Source organism: Geotrypetes seraphini, chromosome 4 (assembly GCF_902459505.1).
Source record: "Geotrypetes seraphini chromosome 4, aGeoSer1.1, whole genome shotgun sequence".
Classification (NCBI taxonomy): Eukaryota; Metazoa; Chordata; class Amphibia; order Gymnophiona; family Dermophiidae; genus Geotrypetes; species Geotrypetes seraphini.
The window spans coordinates 298269061-298294721 of NC_047087.1; the positions used below are offsets into that span (position 1 = coordinate 298269061).

At 39.3% G+C, this 25661-nt stretch overlaps 1 protein-coding gene across 3 annotated transcripts in view; it reads right to left on the reverse strand.

Moving 5' to 3' along the window:
* Positions 1 to 25661, reverse strand: part of CFAP43 (cilia and flagella associated protein 43) — a 387888-nt gene that overhangs the window by 285702 nt on the left and 76525 nt on the right. For all 3 annotated transcript variants that reach the window (XM_033942773.1, XM_033942772.1, XM_033942771.1), the window contains exons 8-9: positions 24073 to 24204; positions 9916 to 10032 (exon numbers count right to left, since the gene is read on the reverse strand). In XM_033942773.1, the coding sequence (XP_033798664.1) occupies positions 9916 to 10032; positions 24073 to 24204 (249 nt within the window). The remainder of the gene's footprint in view (positions 1 to 9915; positions 10033 to 24072; positions 24205 to 25661) is intronic.

Genomic DNA, 25661 nt, shown 5'->3' on the forward strand with positions numbered 1-25661 from the left:
TTTAGTGAAAAGCCAGGTTTTCAGTTGCTTGCAGAATAATTGGAGGGAGCCCAGGTTCTGCAGTGGGGTAGTAAGGTCGTTCCAAAGATCTGTGATTCTGAAGAGAAGGGATTTTCCCAGTTTGCCTGCATAGTGAATACCGTGTAGAGAAGGGAAGGATAATTTATATCTTTGGGCGGGTCTGGTAGAGTCAGGACTCGAGGAGTTATAAGATAGTGAGATTAAGGGAGGAAGGATGTCGTGAGTGATCTTAAAAGCCAGGCAGGAGCATTTGAAATGGATTCTGGAAATCACTGGGAGCCAGTGAAGTTTGGCTAGGAGTGGGGAGACATGGTCAGACTTGCGTTTTGCAAAGATCAACTTGGCTGCAGTATTCTGGATTAGCTGGAGTCTTTGAAGACTTTTTTTGATAGGCTTAAGAAGATGGCATTGCAGTAGTCTAATTTGGAGAGGATGATGGACGACCCCATCTTCTCATAATAGCCTGGAACACTTTCAAAAATAATGTCCCCTCTCCTGTTTCCAATGTCTGCCTGCTGAGGTAATCTGCTTGAACATTGTCTACTCCAGTCACGTGTGCCTCAGAGATTGCCTGCAGGTGTAGTTATGCCCAACAGAACTATGTCTTGGCTTCCTGTCAGAGGGGAGCAGTCCTGGTACCACCCCACCTGTTGACATAAGCCACCACAGTGGCATTGTCGGAGAAAAGAATCTGACCGTTTTGCCCTCCAGCAAAGACTGCAGTCAGAGCAGCGCCATCCGAACTGCTCAGAGTTTCAGTCTGTTGATAGACCACTTCCATTGAGATGGACTCCATTGGCCTTGTACTGAGTGACCATTGTAATGAGTCCCCCAGCCGAACAAGCTGACATCTGTTGTTAAGGTGACCCATGAATCGATTCAAAGTGGGATCCCCTTCGCCAAAGACTATGGATGGAACCACCAGCTCATGCTGTGCTTGGCTGCCCCTGTCTGGGGTAGTGGAACTTGCAGGGAGTCCCTCTGAGGCGATCAGTGAGACAATAATGCATCCTGAAGGAGACACATATGTGCCTTTACCCAGGGCAACACGTCTATCATGGCTGCCATTGACCCGACTTGAAGATAATGCCATGCCGTAGGCTCTGGCTTGATCAACAGGTCCGTAATCTGACCACAAAGCTTCTGTCTGCGTGCTTATGGAAGAAAGATTTGGCCTTCCGCCAGGTTGAATAAGACTCCCAGATATTCCAGGGATTGGGTCTGAACCAGGTGGCTCTTTCAGAAGTTCATAATCCATCCCAGACTCTGCAGCATCTCCACAACTGCCGCTACTGCCCGTTCTCCTTCCAGTCGGGACAACACTCTGACCAGCCAATCATCCAAATACAGGTGGATCTGCTAACCCGCTCTTCAGAAATGAGTGGCCACTACCCCATAATCTTGGTGAATGTGCAGGGCGCTGTTGCTAGTAACTTTCCAGCACATGTAATCTGAGAAATTTCCTGTTTTCCAGGAAGATGGGAATGTGAAGGGAAGCTTCTGTCAAAACTAAGGTGACCAGAAGCTCTCCTGGAAGCACCATGTCATTAACTGATCAAACAGTTTCCATCCAAAACAGAGGTATTCTCAGGGCCACAATGACATGTTTCAGATCCAAAATGGGCCTCCACTTCTCTGATCCCTTCTTTGGCACAACAAAGTATATGGAGTATCTGCCAGAGCCTGAGTCGTATGGAGGAACTAATTTTATGATTTGGATATGTAGCAATCTTCATAGCATCCTCTTTATTTTCTCTGGCCAGCCTGCCGGCAAATCAACAAACCAGTCAAAGAGAGGTGCACAAACTCTATCTTGTAACCCTCTCTTATAATGTCCAGGACCCAGTAGTCAAATGTTATATGTTTCCAAGTCTCCAGAAAGTCCAAGAGCCAACTTCTAATCTTCAGAGGGATGTCATGAGGGCTGGTGTCATTGTGGCTTTTTGACTGGCACTGCGGAATGGAAATCTGAACCTTGGTTCTTACGGAACCTGGAAAATCTCTATCTGGAACTTGAAAGGCTCTCTGGGTAGATATTGATGAGAAAAATGAGAGACACAAAAGGACCCCTGGCTCTGGCCTCTAGGCTGCTGTCTGGCAGAGATTTGGGCTGGCAATCTTGTATATTATAAACAAGTATCCCAAGTGGTAGTAAATTATAAATGGAAACAAATTAGCATACCACTATAACCATGAAGTGCATCACACTCTTCTACCACGGTCTCAGAACTGGAGCCTACGCATGGTATTTATATCACAAACTCGAGTGATCAGCGTAGCAATTTAGCTCCCTGCTCTAATCATTGACCGCTTAGGTTTTAAAACATATAAACTTTAATAATTTAATCTTAAAATATTTCCTGTAGAAAACTTTTTTATATATATACTTTTAGTTCATTTTATTTTAATTCATTTTATAGAAAATCTCACTATCAGTGCAAATTTGCCCACATTGTATGACTATTAAGGATTTGAAAAAATGACAAGCTACTTATCTTTAAACAGCGCTTGTCTCTGGATATGTTTTTTTCAGCAGTGCTCAAATAGTTGCACAAGCCAGTATTGCCCCCATCCCCGCCAACCATCTGATCCCATCCACACAAGCCTCGAATAGTTTTATACTGAGCTTATTTTATTAAAGTATAAAGAGAAACAATATTCTGTACAATTGTCATTTTATAAATCAAAGTTCTGGCTGCCAAACTAGAGAAAAAGAGATCTTCAGCAGGCAGGGCTTTGTTTATAAATGTTTATCAACACAACTAATATACTACTTTATCCTAAAGCAAAGAAAAGAAATAGAAATTTTTTTTCTACCTTTGTTGTCTGGTTTCTGCTTTCCTCATTCAGTTCCTTCCATCCACTGTCTGCCTTCTCTCTGCCTCTTCCATATGCTCTGTTACTGTGCCTCTCCCTTCCATCTCTTCCTCCACCCCTCCCCCCTTTGGTCTGGCACCCACTCTTCCCTCTGCTCCCCCCCATAGTCTGGCATCTCTGTCTTCTTCCCTTCCATCTTTCCTTCCCTCCCCTCCCCCAAGGCCACATTACCGGAAAGATGTGCTTATAGCTGAGTCGGTCCAGCGGATGGCCACTAGGAAGGTCTCCGGACTCAAGGGTCTCTCATACGAAGAAAGACTGGGCAAACTGCAGCTCTATACTCTAGAGGAGCGCAGGGAAAAGGGTGACATGATTGAGACATTTAAGTACGTCACAGGTCATGTCGAGGTGGAAAACGACATATTCTTTCCCAAGGGACCCTTGGTCACAAGGAAACACCCGCTCAAACTCAGAGGAGGGAAATTTAGTGGTGACACCAGGAAGTATTTCTTCACAGAAAGGGTGGTAGATCACTGGAACAAACTTCCGGTGCAGGTGATCAAGGCCACCAGCGTGCTCGACTTTAAGAATAAATGGGACATCCAAGTGGGATCCCTACGAGGGTCGAGTTAAGGAACTAGGTCATTAGCTCTCAGACTTAATGGGGTGGGTCAGTAGAGTGGGTAGACTTGATGGGCTGTAGCCCTTTTCTGCCATCATCTTTCTATGTTTCTATGTTTCTAAGGTGGTTTTTAGCATCTCTATCCTCCTTTCCTCCCTTCAGATCTGGTATCTGTTGCCCCAATCCAGTATGTGCCTTTTTTTCTTTATCCCCTCCTTCCATCCAGTTCCCTTCAGCATCTTCTCCCCTCTCTCTTCCCCATTTCCCTTCAGCGTCTTCTCCCCCATTTCCTTTCAGGGTTTTCTCCCCACTCTTTCTTCGTCATTTCCGTCTTTTCCCCACTCTCTCTTCTCCATTTCCCTTCAGCGTCTTCTCCCCTCTCTCTCTTCCCCATTTCCCTTCAGCGTCTTCTCACCACTCTCTCTTCTCCATTTCCCTTCAGCTTCTTCTCCCTTCTCTCTCTTCCCCATTTCCCTTCAGCGTCTTCTCCCCACTCTTTCTTCCCCATTCCATCTTCTCCCCACTCTCTCTTCCCCATTTCCTTCCCCCCACTCTCTCTTCCCCATTTTCCTTCAGCATGTGTTCCTCTCCACACACTCTCCCCCAGCACCCTTCGCTTGGTCCAGCAGCCCCCTCACGCTCCCCACAGTCCGAGCAACTCCCTCCCTCCCTTTCCCTTTCCTTCAGACGATTTTTAATTTTCTTTCTACAAGCAGCCGGAGCTGCGTATGGCTTCAGGAAACTGCTACTCTGATGCAACTGGAAACCGGAAGTTGCGTCAAAAGAGGACTTTTCGGCAGCCACACACAACTTCAAGGCTCCGGCTGCTTGTAGAACGAAAATTAAAAATCACCTGAAGGTAAGGAGAAGGGAGGGAGTGAGATGCCCGGATGGACAGCGGGAAGGAAGGGGCTGCTGGACCACGCTCATTCCCAGCCTTAACTGCGGAGAGAAGGCTATTCACCTCTTCACGGAGCGGTGAATGGACTTCTCCAAGTTTCCAAGTTTATTAATATATTTGATAAATCGCTTATTAGAATTACTAAGCGATGTACAAGGTCAAAATATAATATAGTAAAAAAGAAACAAACAATTTAACAATACATTTTCATAGAAAATTACTGGGCGTTATTTTAGATAGAGATCTTACTTTTCATGACCACATAAGTTCAGTTGTAAAAACTTGTTTCTTCAAATTACGTATCATCCAGTCACTCAGTTCTATTCTAAATACCGGCTCGATTGAAATCCTTATTCACTCATTAGTTATCTCTCACTTGGATTACTGCAATTCACTATTAAATGGACTTCCCCAAAAAGAACTTCGTCGTCTGCAACTTGTACAAAATACCGCTATCAAACTCATTTACAAAATAGGTAAGTTCGAACACGTTACCCCGCTTCTTAAAGAGGCTCACTGGCTTCCAGTCACACACCGTATAATTTATAAAATCATACTGCTCTCTTTTAAAATCAAACTTTCACACTTGCCTTTATTTCTCGACAAATTATTAATACCTCAAAGTTCTCCCCGTTCCCTACGATCTACTGACCAAAAACTTCTTTTCATTCCTTCCTTAAAAGAATCCTACTATACAAGGAAAACTAATTTTGCTATAACAGCCCCCACACTATGGAATTCTCTCCCTCAATCTCTCCGGAACGAAATTCACTTACCTAAATTTAAAACTAATCTTAAAACTTTTCTATTTCAGGATGCCTTTGACAAATCCTAATTTTTTTTTCTCTTCTTTATCTACTTATATGCTCATCTTTTTCCCTAACTGCTCTCTTTTATTTCAGCGCATATCATTTACACCATGTACCCTTATCCTTCATGTCCTATCCCTTCCCTCTATCTCATTTCTTCTAATATTATGTAACTTTTCCCTCCTTCCCATCTATCCTCACAGTCATGTTTGTTAGTGTATGTCTAATATGTTTTCTCTAACTCTTCTAATACACCAATATCTAGTTTTTACTCTCCTATTTTAAAATTTTTTATTGTTAACCGGTCAGATATTTGTTTTATGATCGGGATATTAAAAATCAATAAACTTGAAACTTGAAAACAAACATGAGTAGGGAGGGAATGGGTAAAAGTTACAATTTTCAATTTAAGGTAGAAAAATGGAAAAAAACAAGAGGGTAGGGGTAGATAAACCACAGCATGATTTAAAATCTCACTGGAAATTAAATATTAAAAGCATCTTTAAATAGGTAAGATTTTAAAAGTTTTTAAAAAATTATGACGTCTTTTTCGTTTCTAATATATTGTGGTAGGGCATTCCTCCATTGTGGTCCCATCATAGAGACTTCTCCCCATACCTGCGGCAACCATTTTTTTCCCCACTGTTTTGGCGGGTTACCTGCTGCTAGCTGTGGGTAACAGCCACCATGTCATTCTCTACTCTGGAGTAAAGGCCTGAGAGGGCAAGTCTCCTTGTCCCATAGGGTGAGCAAGGGTCTTTTCTTGGGTTGCAAAGATTCTATGCCCTATTGGTGCACAGAGCTGCTGTCCCAGGACTCTAAAAAATATTTTGTTCCCCCTGATGGGATCATCTGCCATTCTCCAACCCTAAGGGCCTACAGAGAGGTTAAGCCTGAAGCTCCCACCCCTCCATCCCGTGCTGCACAGCACGTGGCATAGGGCGCTCTTCAGCCACCCATCCAGCACAAATAAGGCAAGATAAAAGGGTATTAGGGTCTGAAGACTCCAATCCTACCAATTTTGAGGCAAAATGAGGTATTTTAAGGGAGTTTGAGAACTTAGGGGAAAAAATTGGGAAATTCAAGATGGCCACCATAGCAGTGTTTTGGCGCCAAAAATGGTTTTGAAATTACCAAAAGTAACTAAAAATAGGATTTTAGAGGGGGGTGAACAAGACTAACTGCAGAAACAGTCAAAACACAGTTTATAAGACTCCCCTTCTCCCCCAATTTTCCCCATAGGCTGTCACAGCCTATATTCACAGACCATGTGCAGGGGGAAAGGTGCTACAGCCTGCTTCAGCTCCTTGAAAGAGTAGCTGGACCCGGAGGGATTTTCTGCCTCAATCCACTGTTCAGCTATCACGCCAAGATTTTTGGTCTGGCAGTCAGATTTTAGTCGGACTGAACCTCCAGCACTCCCCCTCCCCCGAGGGTCATGATGAGGTGGTGACGAGGGTCACAACGAATGCCGAAAAGAGAGGGGTATGAAACTGCAGCTGGCACCATGAGCATCCCAAAGGACACTATTTATTTATTCATTCCATTTTCTATACTGTTCTCCCAGGGGAGCTCAGAACGGTTTACATGCATTTATTCAGGTACTCAAACAGTTTTCCCTCTCTGTCCCGGAGGGCTAACAATCTACCTAACATACCTGAAGCAATGGGGGGATTAAGTGACTTGCCCAGGGTCATAAGGAGCAGGGTGCTGAGGCTGTAGCTTTAACCACTGCGCCACACAGCTGCCTAACAGCCTATGCTGAAGCTCCTGACCAAGTCAAGGAAATGAAGAAATGCTGAGGGCCAAGAACCTTGAGCTCTACAAATATTCAACAGGCTAACTGAACAGATCCCAAAGGATGCACCTGAGAGCTGCAGACAGAGTCTGCTCCTCTCCAAGCAGGCACAGTCAATCCTGGACCTGCATAAAAACTGTGAACAACTGAAAAGACTGCAAAAACACCACAAAAAAATAAAGTGAGCAGATCAGAACGACACCTAAATGCTCGCCTGTAGAAGGAAGAACTGAGGGTGCAGCAGATACCAGGAAGGGGGAGGAGCTGAAAAGCTGTGATTGACATCTTCTGTAGTATGTTCGTGAGCATGCATGGATAACCCTACAGATCAGCATATCATTCCGACTGCACTGGAAGTACTACAATAATATGAAATAATTTCCAAAAGCTTAGACTGGTGCAACCTCATCTGGAGTACTGCATTCAATTCTGGTTTCCTTATCTCAAGAAAGATATAGTGGCGCTGGAAAAGGTTCAAAGAAGAGCAACCAAGATGGTAAAGGGGATGGAACTTCTCTCGTATGAGAAAAAACTAAAACGATTAAGGCTCTTCAGCTTGGAAAAGAGACGGCTGAGGGGAGATATGATTAAAGCCTACAAAATCCTGAGTGGAGTAGAACAGGTACAAGTGGATCGATTTTTCACTCCGTCAGAAATTACAAAGACTAGGGGACACTCGATGAAGTTCCAGGAAAATACTTTTAAAACCAATTGGAGGAAATTATTTTTCACTCAGAGAATAGTTAAGCTCTGGAATGCGTTGCCAGAGGATGTGGTAAGAGTGGATAGTGTAGCTGGTTTTAAGAAAGGTTTCAACAAGTTCCTGGAGGAAAAGTCCATAGTCTGTTATTGAGAAAGACATGGGGAAGTCACTGCTTGCCCTGTATTGGTAGCATGAAATATTGCTACACCTTTGGTTTTGGCTTTGGTACTAGTGACCTGGATTGGCCACCGTGAGAACGGGCTACTGGGCTTTTGATGAACCATTGGTCTGACCCAGTAAGGCTATTCTTATGTTCTTATGTTCTTAATCTCCAATTTCTTGGTGGACAATATATTAATAATATTCCCAAAGTATTATACATTTGGAGGGGCATAATCGAAAGGAACGTCTAAGTCCGCTTTCGTCTAAGTCGCAAGTCGTCCAAAGTAAAAAAACAGCTTAGGACACATTTCAAAAAATACATCCATATTTTTTTTGTTTCGAAAATCGTCTAAGTATACGTCCTGCCGATCTTATCGTCCAAGCCGCTAAATCGTCCATCTTTATACCACATTTTCGGCCAACTTTTCATCCAAGTAAAAACGCCTAGAACAAGCCCTGTTGGATGTGGGAGGGGTCTGCAAAGTGATGGACTGAACACTCAGACATGGCACCTAAATAGTGGGGTACCTTACAAGGCACTGCTGTGAATTTCACAAAAAGGGTGCGATGTCATAATCTCACTACAGCTCCCTTATTGGTCATGGTGAGCACCCCAGACTACCTCCAGAATCCCGTAGACCCACTTATCTACCACCCCAATGGCCCTTATGGCTGCAGGAGCCACTTATATGCCAGTACAAAAGGGTTTTGGAGGTGTATAGGGGAATGCACATGTTTCAATATCAATGCAGTGATTACAGGGGCTTATGGGCATGGGTCCTCCTCTCCATGAGTTCCTAACCTACCCCCTAGAAGGCTTAAGACGATTCTGTGCAGCACGACTAGGCTTTCCTAAGCCAGGCTGCCAGATGATGATGTTCTGGAGGCACAATTTTCAAGTTGTGATTAATATTTTTATGGGGGGGGTTGGTGATCACTGGGGTAGTGTGTGGGGGTCAGTATTATGTGTTTGCATTGCTTATCTGGTCACTTTAAGTGGGATTTTGTGACTTAGACCATGTTTTAAATAATCTAATCACAACGTCCAAGTTCTGTCGATCCTGTGCTTTATAACTTTCGGTTATACATGCAGTACGACTAAGTCTAAGCCGGCCCACGTCCCGCCCAACTCCCGCCCTTGACACTCCTCCTGACACGCCCCGTTTAGCTGTGGTCTTTCAGCAGCACTATGAAGGCCTAGGTCGTATATAAATACTTCCAAATCCCGGTTTTATTATCGGCACTTGGACGTATTTTGACAATGTTGAGCTCCTTTTAGGTGATTACCCGATATACAAATCCGAGTTTTAGATTAGATTAGATTAGTACAACGAATGCATGTCAGGGCCATATGCATGAGAGTTGCAATAGGCAACCATGCTCCTTGAGGGCCACAATTCAGTTAGATTTTCAAGATTTCTACTACAAATATGCATGAGATCTATTTGCATACAATAGAAGCAGTACATACAAATCAATTTCACGCATATTCATTGGTGAAATCTTGAAAAATAAACTAGAATGTGGCCTTTGAGGACCATGGTTGCCCACCACTACAAGAGAGGATACTCATATTAAAAAAAATGCATTAAAAAAAAGATATGAATGCCATACTGTAACAGACTCATCAAACCCAGTATCCTGTTTCCAATAGTGGCTAATCCAGGTCATCAATTCCTGGATCCCAAAAGAGTAAAACAGATGTTATGCTGCTTATCCTAGAAATAAACAATGGATTTTTTATTCATCCTGTGTCCCTTCCCTCACTTTTCACCCTTCTCAGAAAATGCTCACAATGTAGCATTTCACCAATAGGAAACTGTCATATGCCACTGTGAATTATAACAGATGTATGAGTTTTACTTAGAAGTGTGAGCTATCCTGTCTTCCTAACAGATCAACTTCTTGAGCTGAAGATTTAGCATTCCAAGTCAGTTTTGACTTCTGGCTGTTGGCATTGTCAAGCATTGTTTGGGTGACTTTTGAACTGCACCAAAAGCCAGCCTGATTTTTATTTAACCACAAGTATATCACAACTATTACATGTAAAATGGGGGTACACAAAAAAGAAAAATTTCTTACCACACAGTACTTGTTTTCAGGAAAGACAACATCAACTGTCAAGATAGGGTTATTGCTTATTCTCAAAACATTGGAGGCATGCTCAGGTTCTTTAGGGTTGTAGATATAAACTGATCCCTAAAAAATGAATGACAATGCATAGAATTGTAACCATTCAACTTCACATTCTTTTGTCATGTGATAATCTGTTCAAACCATATCAGCAGATCACTGGACACTTGCTGAAATACTTGGTTAAAATGTTGAGGATTTATTTAGTGTGTAAAACAACAAAGGGGATAGAAAAAAGAATGTCAAAATAATTTTTTATTGACTCATAAATGTCCAGTTAGAACAGTGTATCGCAAACTGTGTGCCTCTTGAGATTTCAGGTATGCCATGACACTCTGGGATGGAGGAGAGGCGCCGGAACCAGCTGACTCTCACAGTGTAGGCAATCAGCCGGCGCCAGTGCCTCTCCTTCTCTCCGGCCCTCTCCCCTGCTAGCACCACCCACTGGCATCTCAGGACCTGTCTGAAGGGCCTTCATGCATGCGCAGACGTCAACTTGATGACATCATCATGGCGATGCCCACACACTTCTGGGTGCCTTGAGCTACAGCTACTACCTTTAGTGTGCTGCAGCTCGAGAAAGTTTGTGAGACACTGAGCTAGAGTGAGAAAACAGTGTTAACATGCATGTTAACACAATGCCTTGTAAAACAAAGGTACTTTCCTGTAGCTGGTGTTCTCTGAGGACAGCTGACCAATTATTCTTACATGTAGATATCATCCCAGTGCCGACGCTGGTAAAGTAATATACCTTTAAAAGCATGAAATAGCGCCCCCACTCCACAAGCATGGGCGCCTCCCTGCCCTACTTGTGAGCACGGGACAGGCAATACAGCATATTTACTTACTTGTAGCAGGTGTTATCCAAGGGCAGCAGGCAGATATTCTCACATGTGGGTGATATGGGTGACGTTGCCAACATAACCCAACATGGACAGTCAAAAAGTGTACTGTCACTTTAAATCTCTAAGAATGCCTGTACCACATGGGTGCAGGTACCTTCCAGACCATCAGCTCAACGGATCATCCAATCAGTAATAAAGCTAAGAAGCCAACCAGGGTTGGTGGGAAGTTTCTCCTGAGCCTATCACCTCTTAACTTCATCCTATGCCCTCTCATTACAAAGCTTCCTTTCAAATGAAAAAGACTTAACACATGTGCATGTACAGTACATCACGTAGGTATTTAAACGTCTTTATCATATCTCCCCTCTCCCAGTTTTCCTCCAAAGTATACAGATTGAGATCTTTAAGTCTGTCCCCATATGCCTTATAACGAAGACCACGCACCATTTTAGTAGCCCTATGCACTGACTGCACCACATGGGTTTTCCCAGATAGAAGAAAGGTGGGTCCTAAACCTAACTTGGTACAATCTAGACTCCAGAAAACCTGCTAAATCATACATACTTCGTATATCAAGGACCACAAGCAGAGGTTTGTGTAAAGCTGGTATGACTGAATATGGGATATTAACATAGAAACATGATGGAAGATAAAGGCCAAATGGCCCATCTAGTCTGCCCATCCGCAGTAACCATTATCTCTTTCTCTTTCCGAGAGATCCCATGAGCCTATCCCAGGCACTTTTGAATTCAGAGACAGTCTCTGTCTCCACCACCTCTTCTGAGAGACTGTTCCATGCATCTACCACCTTTCAGTTCACCAACCTTCACTTAATGAGATTCAGAGAACTATCCAGACCCTAAACATCTCAAACAATTCCCTCAAAACTATACCTCCCAGCATTCTAAACTAAACTAAACCGTATCATCTCCATAAAGATAGAGCTTGGCACGGTTTACAGGTAATTCAATAAATAAGGGAAGGACATAATAAGAAATTAGAGGTTATGAAGAGGATAGCTAGCTTTACATTTTAAATAGATAGCTTTATGTTTTGGAGAAAAGCCAGGTTTTCAGATGCTTTTGGAATAATTGGAATGAGCCTAGGTTCCGCAGCAGGGCAGGGAGGTTTTTCCAAAGCTCAGTGAATTTGAAGAAAAGGGATTTCCCTAATTTACCTGCAAACATGACACCTTTTAACGAGGGAAAAGATAGTTTGAGTATGTGGGCGGATCTGATAGTGTCAGGTCTTGAAGAATTCCAGGATAGTGGGATTAGGGGAGGAAGAATGCCACATAGGATCTTGAAAATTAGGCAGGTACATTCTGAGAAATCACTTCTCGATATTTGGTCACTTTCTCCAAGAAATGATCAAAAAAAGTCTCTCTACAGGTCTCATGCCTAGTTGATGGAAATTAGCAGTAGTATTCCCTAGGATTAAACAATCTAAGATTTCCAAAGAAGAAACCAGCAATTACCGACCCACTGCTAATCTACCATTCTTGGCCAAATTAACTGAAAAGCTGGTTTTCAACCAACTCTCTAACTTTGTCGAAAAAACCAACGCTCTCCACTCATACCAAACAGGTTTCCGAGCCCACCACTCTACTGAACTTTCACTAATCGGACTAGTTACAAATATTCTCTACTTCCAACACCACCGTAAGTCTGTTCTTTTGATATCACTTGATCTGACATCTGCTTTTGATACCATAGATCACACCTTATTGCTTAATAGACTACAATCCATAGGTATCACATGGACCTCATTGCAATGGTTCACATCCTATTTTCAGAATCGCAATCACAAAGTCCAATTTAATAATACCACGTCCTCAACAATAACTCAAACCTATGGCGTTCCACAAGGATCCATTCTCTCTCACCTTCTCTTCATTATCTTTATGAGCCCTCTTCTTACTCTGGCACAATCCATAGGCCTTACCATTTTTGCATATGCCGACGATATTTAATTACTTCACCCCCTAAACTCTACTGCACTAGCTGAAATAGAAGATAAAAATAATAAACTCAATTTGATCAACTCTTGGCTTCGGTAAAACAAGCTCTCTTTAAACAATTCCAAATCCAAGGGTCTATTTTTCTCTACCTTCGCAAAAAGCACTCTGAATCACCCGATCAGTATTGACTCATGCACTATCCAACATGACAATAAAATCAAACTCCTAGGAGTTATTATTGATGAGGATCTCAACTTTCACCAACAAATTAACAACGTCACTCAGAGATGCTTTTACAAATTAAGACTCATCCATTTTATTCTTTCTTTATTAGATCCCTCCTTCATCAATATCATAATTCACTCCCTTGTCATTTCCAACATTGACTACTGCAATGCCTTGTATCAAGGAATTACTCAAAAAGAAATCCATCAGTTACAACTATTACAAAATACTGCAGTCAAACTTATCTACAAAGCTAAAAAATGTGACCATGTGACTCCCCTCTTGCGCAAAGCTCACTAGTTACCCATTCCTCACCGCATCACTTATAAAATACTTCTGCTAACATTTAAAACCAAGCAGTCCAATTCATCAGCATTCATCGATAGACTACTTATTCTATATACCCCTTCATGGAATCTACGCTCCACTACCCAAAACCTATTCTCTGTTCCTCCCATTCGTGAACTATTTCTTGATTATACCTGCAAAACTATTTTTTCAGTCACTGCTCCCACGCTATGGAACAACCTATCGTCAGATCTCAGACAAGAAACACCCCTTGAAGAATTCAAATGTAATTTTAAAACATTCCTTTTCAAAGATGCTTTTTCAGTTTGACTCTGTTCTCCGTGAGCTCAAAACAGCATCCTCATAATCGGCAGTACTGAATTAAAATGCCCTCTCATTTTTTCCCTCCCTTTTCGTATTTTATTTTTGACATTGTATTTAAATTCTTACCATTTCCCATTTCTCCTTTTTATTCCAGTAAGTCTATTTGTTTTGTCATCTCTCCCACTTTTTTACTTAAAGTTTTTATTTTATCTTTATTTTTTTAAACAATACTCTGATAATTGTAAACCGTTTAGATATGTTTTTGATAAACAGTATATCAAAGATTTAAAAACTTGAAACTTTCTATAAAAAAGTGTTTCCTTAGATTACTTCGGAGCCTATCACCTCTTAACTTCATCCTAATTCCACTTTTGTAAAGAGGGACCACATCCGCCCTTCTCCAGTCCTCCGTTACCACTCCCGACTCTAGAGACTCGTTGAAAAGGTCTGTCAGCGGAGCTACCAGAACTTTCCTAAGTTCCTTCAGCACCCTCGAATGTACACCATCCGTCCCCATCGCTTTGTCTACCTTTATTTTAGCTAACTCTTCATGAACACAACCCTCTAGAAATCGATCAGGATCTATTACTCCTCCATCCCTATTTACATTTGTCTTCTGCATTCCCGCTTCCGGCGCTTCAGCCATGAACACAGAACAGAAATATCTGTTAAGTAATTCGGCCTTTTCTTTATCAGCTTCTACATATTTCTCCCCTTCACCTTTGAGTCTCACAATGTCACTTTTGCACTTCTTCCTATAACTTCTTCTTATCCTGTTTTACCGTATCAGTTATTTTTTCTTCCATTTGTATCTTTGCTTTCCTGACTACATGGCCAACCTCTCTTAACTTTTCCAGATATTTTTGCCTGTCTTCCTCTTTCTGCGATTTTTTGTAGTTTATAAAAGTTAACCTCTTATTCCTTACCTTCTCAGCTACTACTTTTGAGAACCAAAGCGGCCTTCTTTTCCTCTTACTTTTACTTACTTGCCTCACAAAAAGGTTTGTCGCCCTTACAATCGCTCCTTTCAGTTTTGCCCACTGCATTTCTACTCCTTCCAGACATTTCCATCCAGACAATAATTCCTTGACATAAACCCGCATCCAAACAAAGTCTAGAACCTTTGCTTTTGAATGAGCACTCTCCATACCCATCTTAATATTAAACCATACCATGCAGTAATCACTGGATGCCAGATGATCACCCACTCTAACAAGAGAAACATTTCCCCATTTGTAAGCACTAAGTCCACGGAGGCCTGATATATCTTCCACCCAAATAAATCCAGAGTTTGAGCTCCTCTGGCTGGGGGTGCAGAAGCACATTCTCTAAAATTTCTGGCTCATTTGAGCACAGATCCCACCACAAGGATTGATGAGACATTTGGGGCCTATCAATCCTGGCGTACTCTGAATCTGGTACATAGTGTCTATCTTTTGGGGCAAGACTGGGACCAACAGAGGGTACTAAGTCCCCCATTCTTCATCTGAACATCTTTCAGGATCTTGTGAAAAGAGACAGTCACAGCCTCTTTAGGAGGTGAATCATAGTCCAGGACCTCGAAAACCTCAGCCCTGGGCTTGCCAATCCATAAAAGCAGGCCATTCTGTTGTAAAAGAGAGAACAGTTCTCACCAATGCAGATGAACATTCATGCTCCAGGGTCCAAACAGTTTCAATAAGAATTGGTTGCTGAAATTGTGGAGTTAAGAACAAACAAATACAATGGCTTTGTACACACATCACTAATAATTTTGCTATTCTAATCTATGATGGGTTTTTAAAAAAATATATTTTATTAATTTTAAGATAAATAATAAAAATATACAAATCAGTAGAAATATACAATTAATAAAAATATACAAATATACAGTAGTTAACTATAACATGAAATCAACTAGTTGCTTATAACACAAATTATATACATAAAATGATGTTGACTATAAGGACATACAACTAGTGTCTCAAGTCCAATATATAGTAATGTCCAATATATAGTAAGACTAGTGTCTCAAGTCCAATATATAGTAATGTCCAATATATAGTAAGACTAGTGTCTCATGTCCAATATATAGTAAGACCAGTGCATTTAACTGTGGCTGATAGTATGCATGAAGAGTTCCCAACAAGCTTCAAAGAATAGCTTCATTTGATAACTCATAAACACTGAAGTACTACATGTCAATGATCCAAAGCACAATCAGTTTGGACGGGGCGGGGGCGTGGCTTGGACACGCAAATGAATGGTCGGGTAATAGACGAGCTCCGTGTCAGACAAGCTCTTATTTTAAAATAAAAAGCTCCAATATTGATATTTTGTTGAGAAAAGTTGTGGATCATAAGAATATGGCATCGGGCAAACAAAATAAAAACGATGCTGGTGCCGGAGGATCGGGGACAAGCAGTAATAAACGATCAAAGCCGGAACCCGGGACACCTTCAAAAGTTCCGTTGCCTTCAGAAGGAGATCCGGATATGATGGTAGAAATAAGACAAATCAAAGACATTGTATTGGAGATTAAAAAACAACTTCAAAAGGCAATAGATGATGTAGCCACTCTTACAAAAAGAGTTGATCTAATTGATAATAAAATAACTCATTTAGAAGAAAAATCAGATGAGGTACATACTGAAGTCATGCAAAATAAAAAAGCCTGGAAAGAGATGGAAGTAATAAAGAGAGATTTGGAAGATTGTTTGAATAGGGAAAAAAGAAACAACTTAAGAATTATTGGGATGCCAGAAGGAGTGGAAAAAAATGATCCCATTACTTTCCTAGAACAATTCCTTCCAAAAATCTTGCCTTTGAAATCTAAAGTGCCTCTTGAAATTGAAAGAGCGCACAGAATACCGGGACAAAAAACAACATTGCAAAAGGGTCCAAGGACTTTAATATTCAAATTACTAAGATATCAACACGTGGTTGAGATTTGTCAACTTGCTAAAGAGAATAAAAATTTAAGATGTCAAGACGCACGCATGCATATTGTACCGGATTTTGCCAGGGAAACAGCCCTTAAAAGGAAACAACTACTGGATATAAGACCACAATTAAGGGCACTAGGGGCAAGATATGGACTCCTCTACCCAGCGGTTATGAAAGTAACACTGGGAAATAAAACTCAGAATTTTACAGACCATAAAAAATTATTAGAATTTTTAGAACAATTTGAACAACCAATGACTTCTTGAATGAATACTGGACGAATATTAATTTGATCAAACAGACATGAAGATATATTTGGTTTGCTTTTATTTTATTTTATTTTTATGGCAAAATACAATAGAATTACTAATAGAGATGACCGTTTCGATTACTGGAATGCTCAACTTACTTTAAATAATAACGAAAATTATTGTCACGAGAATGGAATTGACCTGCCATGTCGGTGAAGACGTCGATGATTCGAGTGACGTACATGGAACACGGATGCATTGGCCTTACCTAGAAATTGCTGCACGGCTTTGAGAGATAAATATTGACATCGGCTTTCCGAAAGGAGGTTGAGGAGTGGGAAAATAACTTGTCTTCGAAGGATGTTCCCTCAGCCCCGTTGCTTCTTTGCCTTCAGAGGAAAAGAGGAATCTGCTAGAAGTGTGGAAATCTCTGCAGTATCGCTAGGGGGAAAAAAAAACAAAAAACTACGCGACGGTGTGATGTAACTGAAGGAAATCTTCTTTCAGCCAATGAAATACACCGGAAGTGAAGTGGATTGGTTGATCTATGTCATGTCACGTCCATAGAGGGAGAAAACAGGCCTTGAGGAGGAGGCTAAAGAGCGATTACAGAAATGCGGAACTTTATGTCATCCATCGGAAAAATATGATTTGAAGTCTCTTAAATATATTGAAAAACATATAAAATGGAATAAAATGTCTTATAAGAGAAAATAATATCCTTGTAAAACTATACAAAAGTATATTGATTTTATGATTCAATATGTAATCTTTATTCTATTTTGCTATAGATATAGTTCTTTATGTTACAAAGAAAAATTTGATTTAAGGATATGCTTCATTAATGTTTCATTTTGACTGTTCAAGAGCTTGAGTAAATATGAGAGTAAGAATGGGTTATGTAAAGAATATATGTATGTTATTTTTTTATTCTGATAAATGATATGTATGGAATGATTTAGTAATGCATATGTTGAATGATTGGAGATATAGATGATAATATGCTTGTTTAAAGATTCTTAAAAATCATATCTTGGATTACACTTTATTTATAAATTTTAGAATATTTCATATAATTTTAATTCATTTGATCATAATAAATTTTAGATAGCAGACAGTTATCCATACAATAGGAAAAAGTATAGATATAAGAATATTTATGTTCTAACAGCAATATGTTATTTAACATTATGGAGCTTCTGATACTAAAAAATATTTTTTAGCTTGTAAGAAGTGATGTCAGACCTGATCTAATTTTGCGTTTCCAAGTGTTCGTAGAAGTATGGGGAGGGAAGGGAGGGAATGGGTGGGCTTTAAAATTACAGGGTTTGGGTAAAATAGGCAATTCTTTGATTTATCTTATATATGGGAAAATGGAGAATATAAAGAATATTAAAGATTGGATTGATACAATACAAATTATATTAATACATAATGGATCTTAAGATAATATCTTTAAACGTTAATGGTCTCAATCACCCGATAAAAAGAAAAAAGGCATTATTATTTTTAAAAAGACAAAACGCTGATATATGCTGCATACAAGAGACCCATCTGTCAAATAATGAATCTATAAAGCTAAAAGGTGATTGGGTCAAACAATGTTATTTTTCTTCGGCAATAGGAAAAAAAGCTGGTGTTGCTATATTAATAAATAAAAAATGTTCTGCTTCATTTAAATTAAACACCACAACAACAATACACTCCAAGTTTGCCAAAATTCCTAATGTAGAAAAAACACAAAAAGGCAACCTAGTCACATCAAGGTTTGTGTGGGGGACGCTCAAGACGCCAAAATTGGCTCACAACTAACAAACCAAAATGGGGTGAATATAATATAGGGTGCTCTCAGTGTGAACCCTCAGTGATAGGAGCACAGCTCCGACACTTCACTTCTGGGTCAAGGCGGTAAGCCTCCACCCACACACCATCATTGAGCACCCTGAGTGTGCTGAAATTAAAGGGACCTGAGTCCACTAAATCAAATAAATCAAACAATCAAAGTGAGTAAATTAAACTCAACACAAACAACCTTAGCGACCCCCACGAGGAGTCGGGCTCATATTGGGGGCAGTCATAAACCATGTGGTCATTGTGATATGTGCCCTCTATCCTTGTCTATTTCTACCTGGCAACATCCCCGGACTCAACGTACTTACCACCTCAGATCTCAGACGTCTTGTGATTCTGAATGGGTAGTTTATGTCATCATCTGCCCCTGCGGGTTGTGCTATGTGGGGCGGACTAGCAGAAGAATCAGGGTCAGATTGCAAGAACACAGGAGCCGGATTCGCACTGGATCTCACTCTGCCCCCCTTGTGCCGCACTGTGCTGAATTTGGCCATCGGTTCACCGATTTGTCTTGGTTCGTGCTTGAGCAAGTCCCTTGGGATTTCAGGGGGGATAGACAGTCCCATTTGAATCTTAGAGAACAATATTGGATTTTCCAATTACAATCTGTTCATCCCAACGGTCTTAATGAAGGTGTGGAATGGAACACCATTATTTAACTGTGCTCATCGTATTTCTATTTGGGTTCTGTGTTTCAGTGGGGGTTTTTGGCTGGGGTCATCGAGTTGTTTTCAGCATGGATCATGTTTTATGTTTTTCGTTTAGTATGATTGTGTATTCATGGGCGTGTTCTCGCCCCTGAGTGTGATTGGTTGTTAGTGTTGTATGTGTGGTTAGTTTGTGCATGACGTCACCTACAGATCCGTTTTAAGCGGCGTGCTCTTCCGCCCGGGCACCCCGCCCTCCAGCCGACCTCTTTGTTCGTGTTCCGTCGGGGGTCAGGTTCCTGAAGAAGGGCTCCTCCCGAAACCAGCGCGGTCGAACCTCTTCTCCTGGCGCGGTTTTTTGGGTTTATCAGTTTGTGAGATAGTTTCAGATAAGTATTGTGTTCATTTGATTTTTGCATGGTGATTGTTGATTTTGTTGTGTGAGTCGGGGGGTCTGGCTGGCAGGGTTTGTTTGGGGGTCGCTCAGGTTGTTTGTGTTGAGTTTAATTTACTCACTTTGATTGTTTGATTTATTTGATTTAGTGGACTCAGGTCCCTTTAATTTCAGCACACTCAGGGTGCTCAATGATGGTGTGTGGGTGGAGGCTTACCGCCTTGACCCAGAAGTGAAGTGTTGGAGCTGCGCTCCTATCACTGAGGGTTCACACTGAGAGCACCCTATATTATATTCACCCCATTTTGGTTTGTTAGTTGCGAGCCAATTTTGGCGTCTTGAGCGTCCCCCACACAAACCTTGATGTGACTAGGTTGCCTTTTTGTGTTTTTTCTCATTTAAATTAAAGGCAGCTGATCCTCATGGAAGATGGGTATATGTGGAAATGGACATGGGAAATACCACCATGACGCTCTTCAATATATATGCCCCTAATTCGAATCAGAATGAATTTTTTAAAACTCTACAACAATTAATTCTTCCACTGGCTACTTCAAATCTAATAGTAGCAGGGGATTTCAATGCTGTTATGGATCCACGTATGGATAAAAATCCAAGAAGATTTATAAAATCGTTAGGCCTTGATAATTTGGTACAATCTTGTGATTTAAAAGATATTTGGCGTATACTTCATTTTGATGGTCGGGAATTTTCATTTTGTTCCCAGGTTCATAATTCTTTTTCTAGAATAGATTACATTTTTGTTTCTAATCAATTAGTACATCAAGTCACACAGGCTGTAATTGATCCAATTATACTATCTGATCATGCTGGAGTGTGGATTGAAATTAAAATAATAGATAAGAAAGGAAATAGACCTATATGGAGATTAAATAATGCATTGCTTGCAAATAATGACTTTTATGAAAATCTTCTGGAAAAAATGAAAGATTATTTTCAAATTAATGATACAGGAGGAATTTCAATAGAGACTTTGTGGGATGCTTTAAAAGCATACATTAGAGGACAAATTATTTCTTATTCAGCTTTGCAAATAAAAAAGGAAAAACAGCAATTTACAGATTTGGAAAAAATGGTAAAGTCTCTAGAATTAAAATTAATAGAAAAATGGGATTATTTGACACAACAAGAACTTTTAAAAGTTAAAGGTAAATATAATGAAATTTCTTCAAAAATAATTAGAAAAGATTTATTTGTAAAGCAAGCTTTGTATTATGGAAATTCGAATAAGGCGGGAAGAATGCTGGCAAATTATCTTAAAGCAAAAAAAAAGAAAAAAAAAGATAGTTGCCATTAAAAATGAGAGTGGTGAAATGTTGTCCCAAATTGATCCAATTATAAAACAATTTTTAAAATTTTATAAAGATTTGTATTCTTCTGAGCCTTATTCAGAAAAGGAAAAAGATGGTTTAGATTTTTTAAAGTTAATAGAGGGACCAAAGATTCCTGAACATATAAAACGAAGTTTAGAGGAGCCAATATCCTTAAAAGAATTAGATACAGCTTTGAAATCCCTTAGGGTTGGATCCGCTCCAGGAGGAGATGGTTATACAGTGGCGTTTTATAAATCATTTCAAAATATCATAATGCCCTATTTATTAAAATTATATCAGACAGAACTAAATAAAGGTTGTATTACAGGTACTATGGCTGAATCAATAACAATAGTTTTACCTAAGCTAAATAAAGATCCCACTTTGGTTTCAAATTATAGACCTATTTCTTTAATAAATGTAGATGGAAAAATTTTAACTAAGGCATTAGCACTAAGATTGGCTAAAGCTCTCCCTTTCATTACAGATATGCATCAAACAGGTTTCGTAGCTCAAAGACACTCATCTCACAATACTAGATTGGCACATCACATGTTATATTTAACAAAATCTATTAATGACCCAGCATTTTCTATTTCATTAGATGCTGAAAAAGCTTTTGATAGAGTGGAATGGACCTTCATGTATCAGGCAATGGAATGGTTTGGTATAGGATCCGGATTTATACAAATAATAAAAGCATTGTATAACTCCCCTGCTGCTAGATTATATATTAATAATAATTTTTCAGAACGGTTCATTCTACAGAGGGGGGTTAGACAAGGATGTCCACTATCTCCTTTGCTTTTTGATATCGTGTTGGAACCCTTGTTATTAGCTATAGAACAGGTAAAGGAGATACAAGGTATTCCACACTCGGATAGAGAATATAAATTATCAGCATATGCGGATGATATTTTACTTTATTTGAGAAATCCGGAAACAACCATTCCACACTTGCTTGAATTGATTGAAAAATTTGGAAAATTTTCAGGATATAAAATAAACTGGAATAAATCAGAAGTGCTTCCACTCAATGTACATTGTACAAAAAGTCTATTTAACTCATTTTCTTTTATCTGGAAAGAGGAAGGTTTAAAATATTTAGGAATTTGGATTACTAAAACTGTGGATGAGACTATGAAAATTAATGAAAAAAATTTACTACAAAAAGTGTCAGAAATGTGTGAGCAATGGAACCCTTTGTGCATATCTTGGTGGGGGAGAGTGCAAACTGTAAAAATGATGATCTTACCAATAGTTTGTTACCAAATGGGTATGATACCAATTTTTTTTCAGGGGTCTTTTTATAAAAAATTGGATAAGATTTTAACAAAATTTATTTGGCTTGGAAAAAACCCCAGAATTGCTCTAGTATCTTTACAAAGACCAATTGCGGAGGGAGGGGTAAATTTTCCAAATTTTTATAGGTACCATCAAGCCTATATTATGCGTCAAGGTATGTATTGGATCCTCCCAGAGCCCATTGAAAATATACCAGATTGGTTTTGGTTAGAATGGAGACTAATGTTTCCTTTACGTCTAAGTCATGTTATCAGTATTCAAATGCCAAGGTTATATAAAGAACACAAAATATTTGTTGATACTTGGAAAACTATAAGGTACATAAGTAACCTAACTCCTATTCCAATAACTAAATCAATGACTCAAACAATATGGCTAAATCCAAAGATCAAAGTTGGCGGTTTTAAAATTATCTGGAAACATTGGATGATAGCTGGAATTCGGATTTTAGAAGATGTAATGAATAAAGGTAAACTGCTTGAGTTTTCACAATTGCAAAATAAATTTGGTTTAAATAAATCACAATATTTTAGATGGATGCAATTGAAGCAGGCCATCCAGGTAGGGTTCCCTGAATGGAAAAACCTTAATAACTATCATAGTATGGAATTCTTATGTTTCCAGGTAGATTCCATGGGTCACCAGGCCGCAATGTGGTATAAATTGATATCTGGATTCGTAAATAAAAAGAAAAAAAATGGTCTTAGAGATATTTGGAGCATTGAGATTAAGCATCAGATTAATGCATCTCAATGGCCACGACTTTGGTCTTGGAGGTTAAGATGTACATTGTCAGCTTCTATGAGACAAACTTGTTTTTTTATTTTACATAGAGCTTTATGGACCCCTACACGTTTACATAGAATTGATAGCTCTAAGTCTAATAGATGCTGGCATTGTCATCTAGAAGCAGGGACATTAGATCATCTTTTATTTTATTGTCCATTCATATTAATATTTTGGAAATCAATTTGGCCTCAAATTAATAGGATGTTAGAAAATCCGGTAGCCTTGACATATGATACGATTTTGTTTGGTACTGCAATGAGAGCTCGGAGTCAAATTTCGTCAAATAACAATAAACTTTTATTTATATTAACTGGAGTAGCAGTTCAACAAATTACACATAACTGGAAAAATTGTGACAGATTAAACTATAATTTTTGGTGGAACTCAGTTTGCCATATATATAAGATGGAGCGTACATTTGCAACACAAAAAGGATATATAGATAAGTTCAAAAGGATTTGGGGACCATTAACAGAATATTGTAACAACTAATTTTCATTTTTCCCATATTAAGATAATGGTTAAAGGAGAGAGGGTGGGAGGGGGTAAGGTTTTTATTCTCTTTGTCGTAAATTATAAATGATCTAACATAATAAATATTATTCTTATGTGACAATAACAAAATGAAGGGAGGGAAAAGGATTAATAATTAAATAATAATTGATAAAATCATTATAATTTATTGATATATATAATTGTAATAAAGATAATATAAGATATGTTTTATATAAAATACATTATAGATATATCAAGAGTATTGTTAAAATAATTGTATAACAATTTATGACACTTGTTGTTATATGTAAAAATCAATAAAAAACTTAAAACAGTTTGGACGGGGCTCCAAATTTGGTGGAAAGAACTAGTAGAGTTATGTTTTATGATGTTTATAATGGAATTTGGTGTATTATATGTAGAAGAAAAGCATCTTAGACATATACAAGTATTTAATCAGAAGAAGCTCATACCTTACTTGTTGCAACTAACAACAGTCTGTAGTCAATGGAAAAAGCAATGCTTTCTATAGGCTCTGTAGCATTCCAACATTCCTCCATACTGACTTCATAAGCTTTGATGTGAAAGCAGCGCAAAATGCCATCCTAGGCAGAAAATAGGTCCAGTTAAACAATATTCTAATCAATCTTTCCTATTCAACTACAGCTTTTCTTCAGTTGCTCATTCCAGAAGATTTATCTACTGTTTGCGAGTCTTTAAAAGAATCTATTTAACCAAAATCATGTTTGTTTCAAATTTATGTGAAGGCTGATATATAATGCATCCCCCGTCCCCCTTTTACTAAGCTGCAGTAGAGGTTTCTACCGCGGCCCGGAAATGCCCCTCCGACACTCATAGAATTCCTCATAGAATCAGAGCAGCGTTGGAACATTTAAGGGTAACAGGAAACAGAAAAATTATTTTTTGAATCAGGATATTCACAGCATTGAACATTTCCAGCTATTTAGCGGGTTCTCTGAGGAAGCCATAGCGGCGAAACGCGTCAGGACCCAGCTGAACACTTGCTGTTGATATTTTTCAAGCTAAGTCTATTTTTGAGATTATCAATTTGAAGTTTATTTACAATTGGACATTACGCTTCTTTATGGACTAATTCAATCATGAACATGGCTTTAACAGTACTTTAAACTACCTTTAACCACAAAATGGTGCAATGATAGATACCATAAGAATCTCTACAGGGGTTTGTCCCCATATTGAGTTCTTACAATCCATCTTTGGAGTCTGAGCACTACTCTAGGTTAAAAGCATTTAAAGTAGCTTAATTGGTTCCTTTACCAGTGTCAGGATATCATTGACCTTTAGGAACTTCCTTCTTATATCTCCCCAGTCGTTTATATTGTGGACACTCTATGTGGGTAACAGTATTTGCAGACTGCAACAATAAGTGAGGTTTTAGGTACATTTGGAGGAAGCATTCCTGGGGATGAATTGTTGTAGGGACTGAAACAATCACATTCTGTCATATGTTTAAAAGCATGCATTTTTTCAGCCAAAAAAGAAGATGCAAATATATGCAGGCACTTTTGTCTTAGGCAAATGAAAAATGTGCTCAGCCTTACTCTGAAAATTAGTGCAAAGTCCACAAAAAGTAGCTATGATATTATGTTTTGACTTTGCATATTCAATTTTTTTTTATTGTAACCCGCTTAGACTCCTTGCTGATACAAGCAAGATATAAATACTGAAAACAGAATGAAACAGCTATGCATTTAGGGGTATATTCTACAGAGGGCACCAAAACCTATGAGCCAGAAACATGAATGATAAGCACCAAATCTGTAATGGCAATGGCATGCAAAAGTGCCATTATAGATTAGGACCTAAATTGGCATGTGTGTGCCTAATTTACACACAAGCACTTACACCATGGCAAAACCTAGTGTGAATGCTGGCACTTAAAGTTGGCAGCTGTGCATGCAACTGCAAGACACGCCTCTGACCCGCCTATGGGCATGCCTCCTTTGTAGTTACAGTTGTGTGTGTAACTATAAATTAGTGCCAATCTGCTCCAATTAACACCACACTCTAATCCTGGACA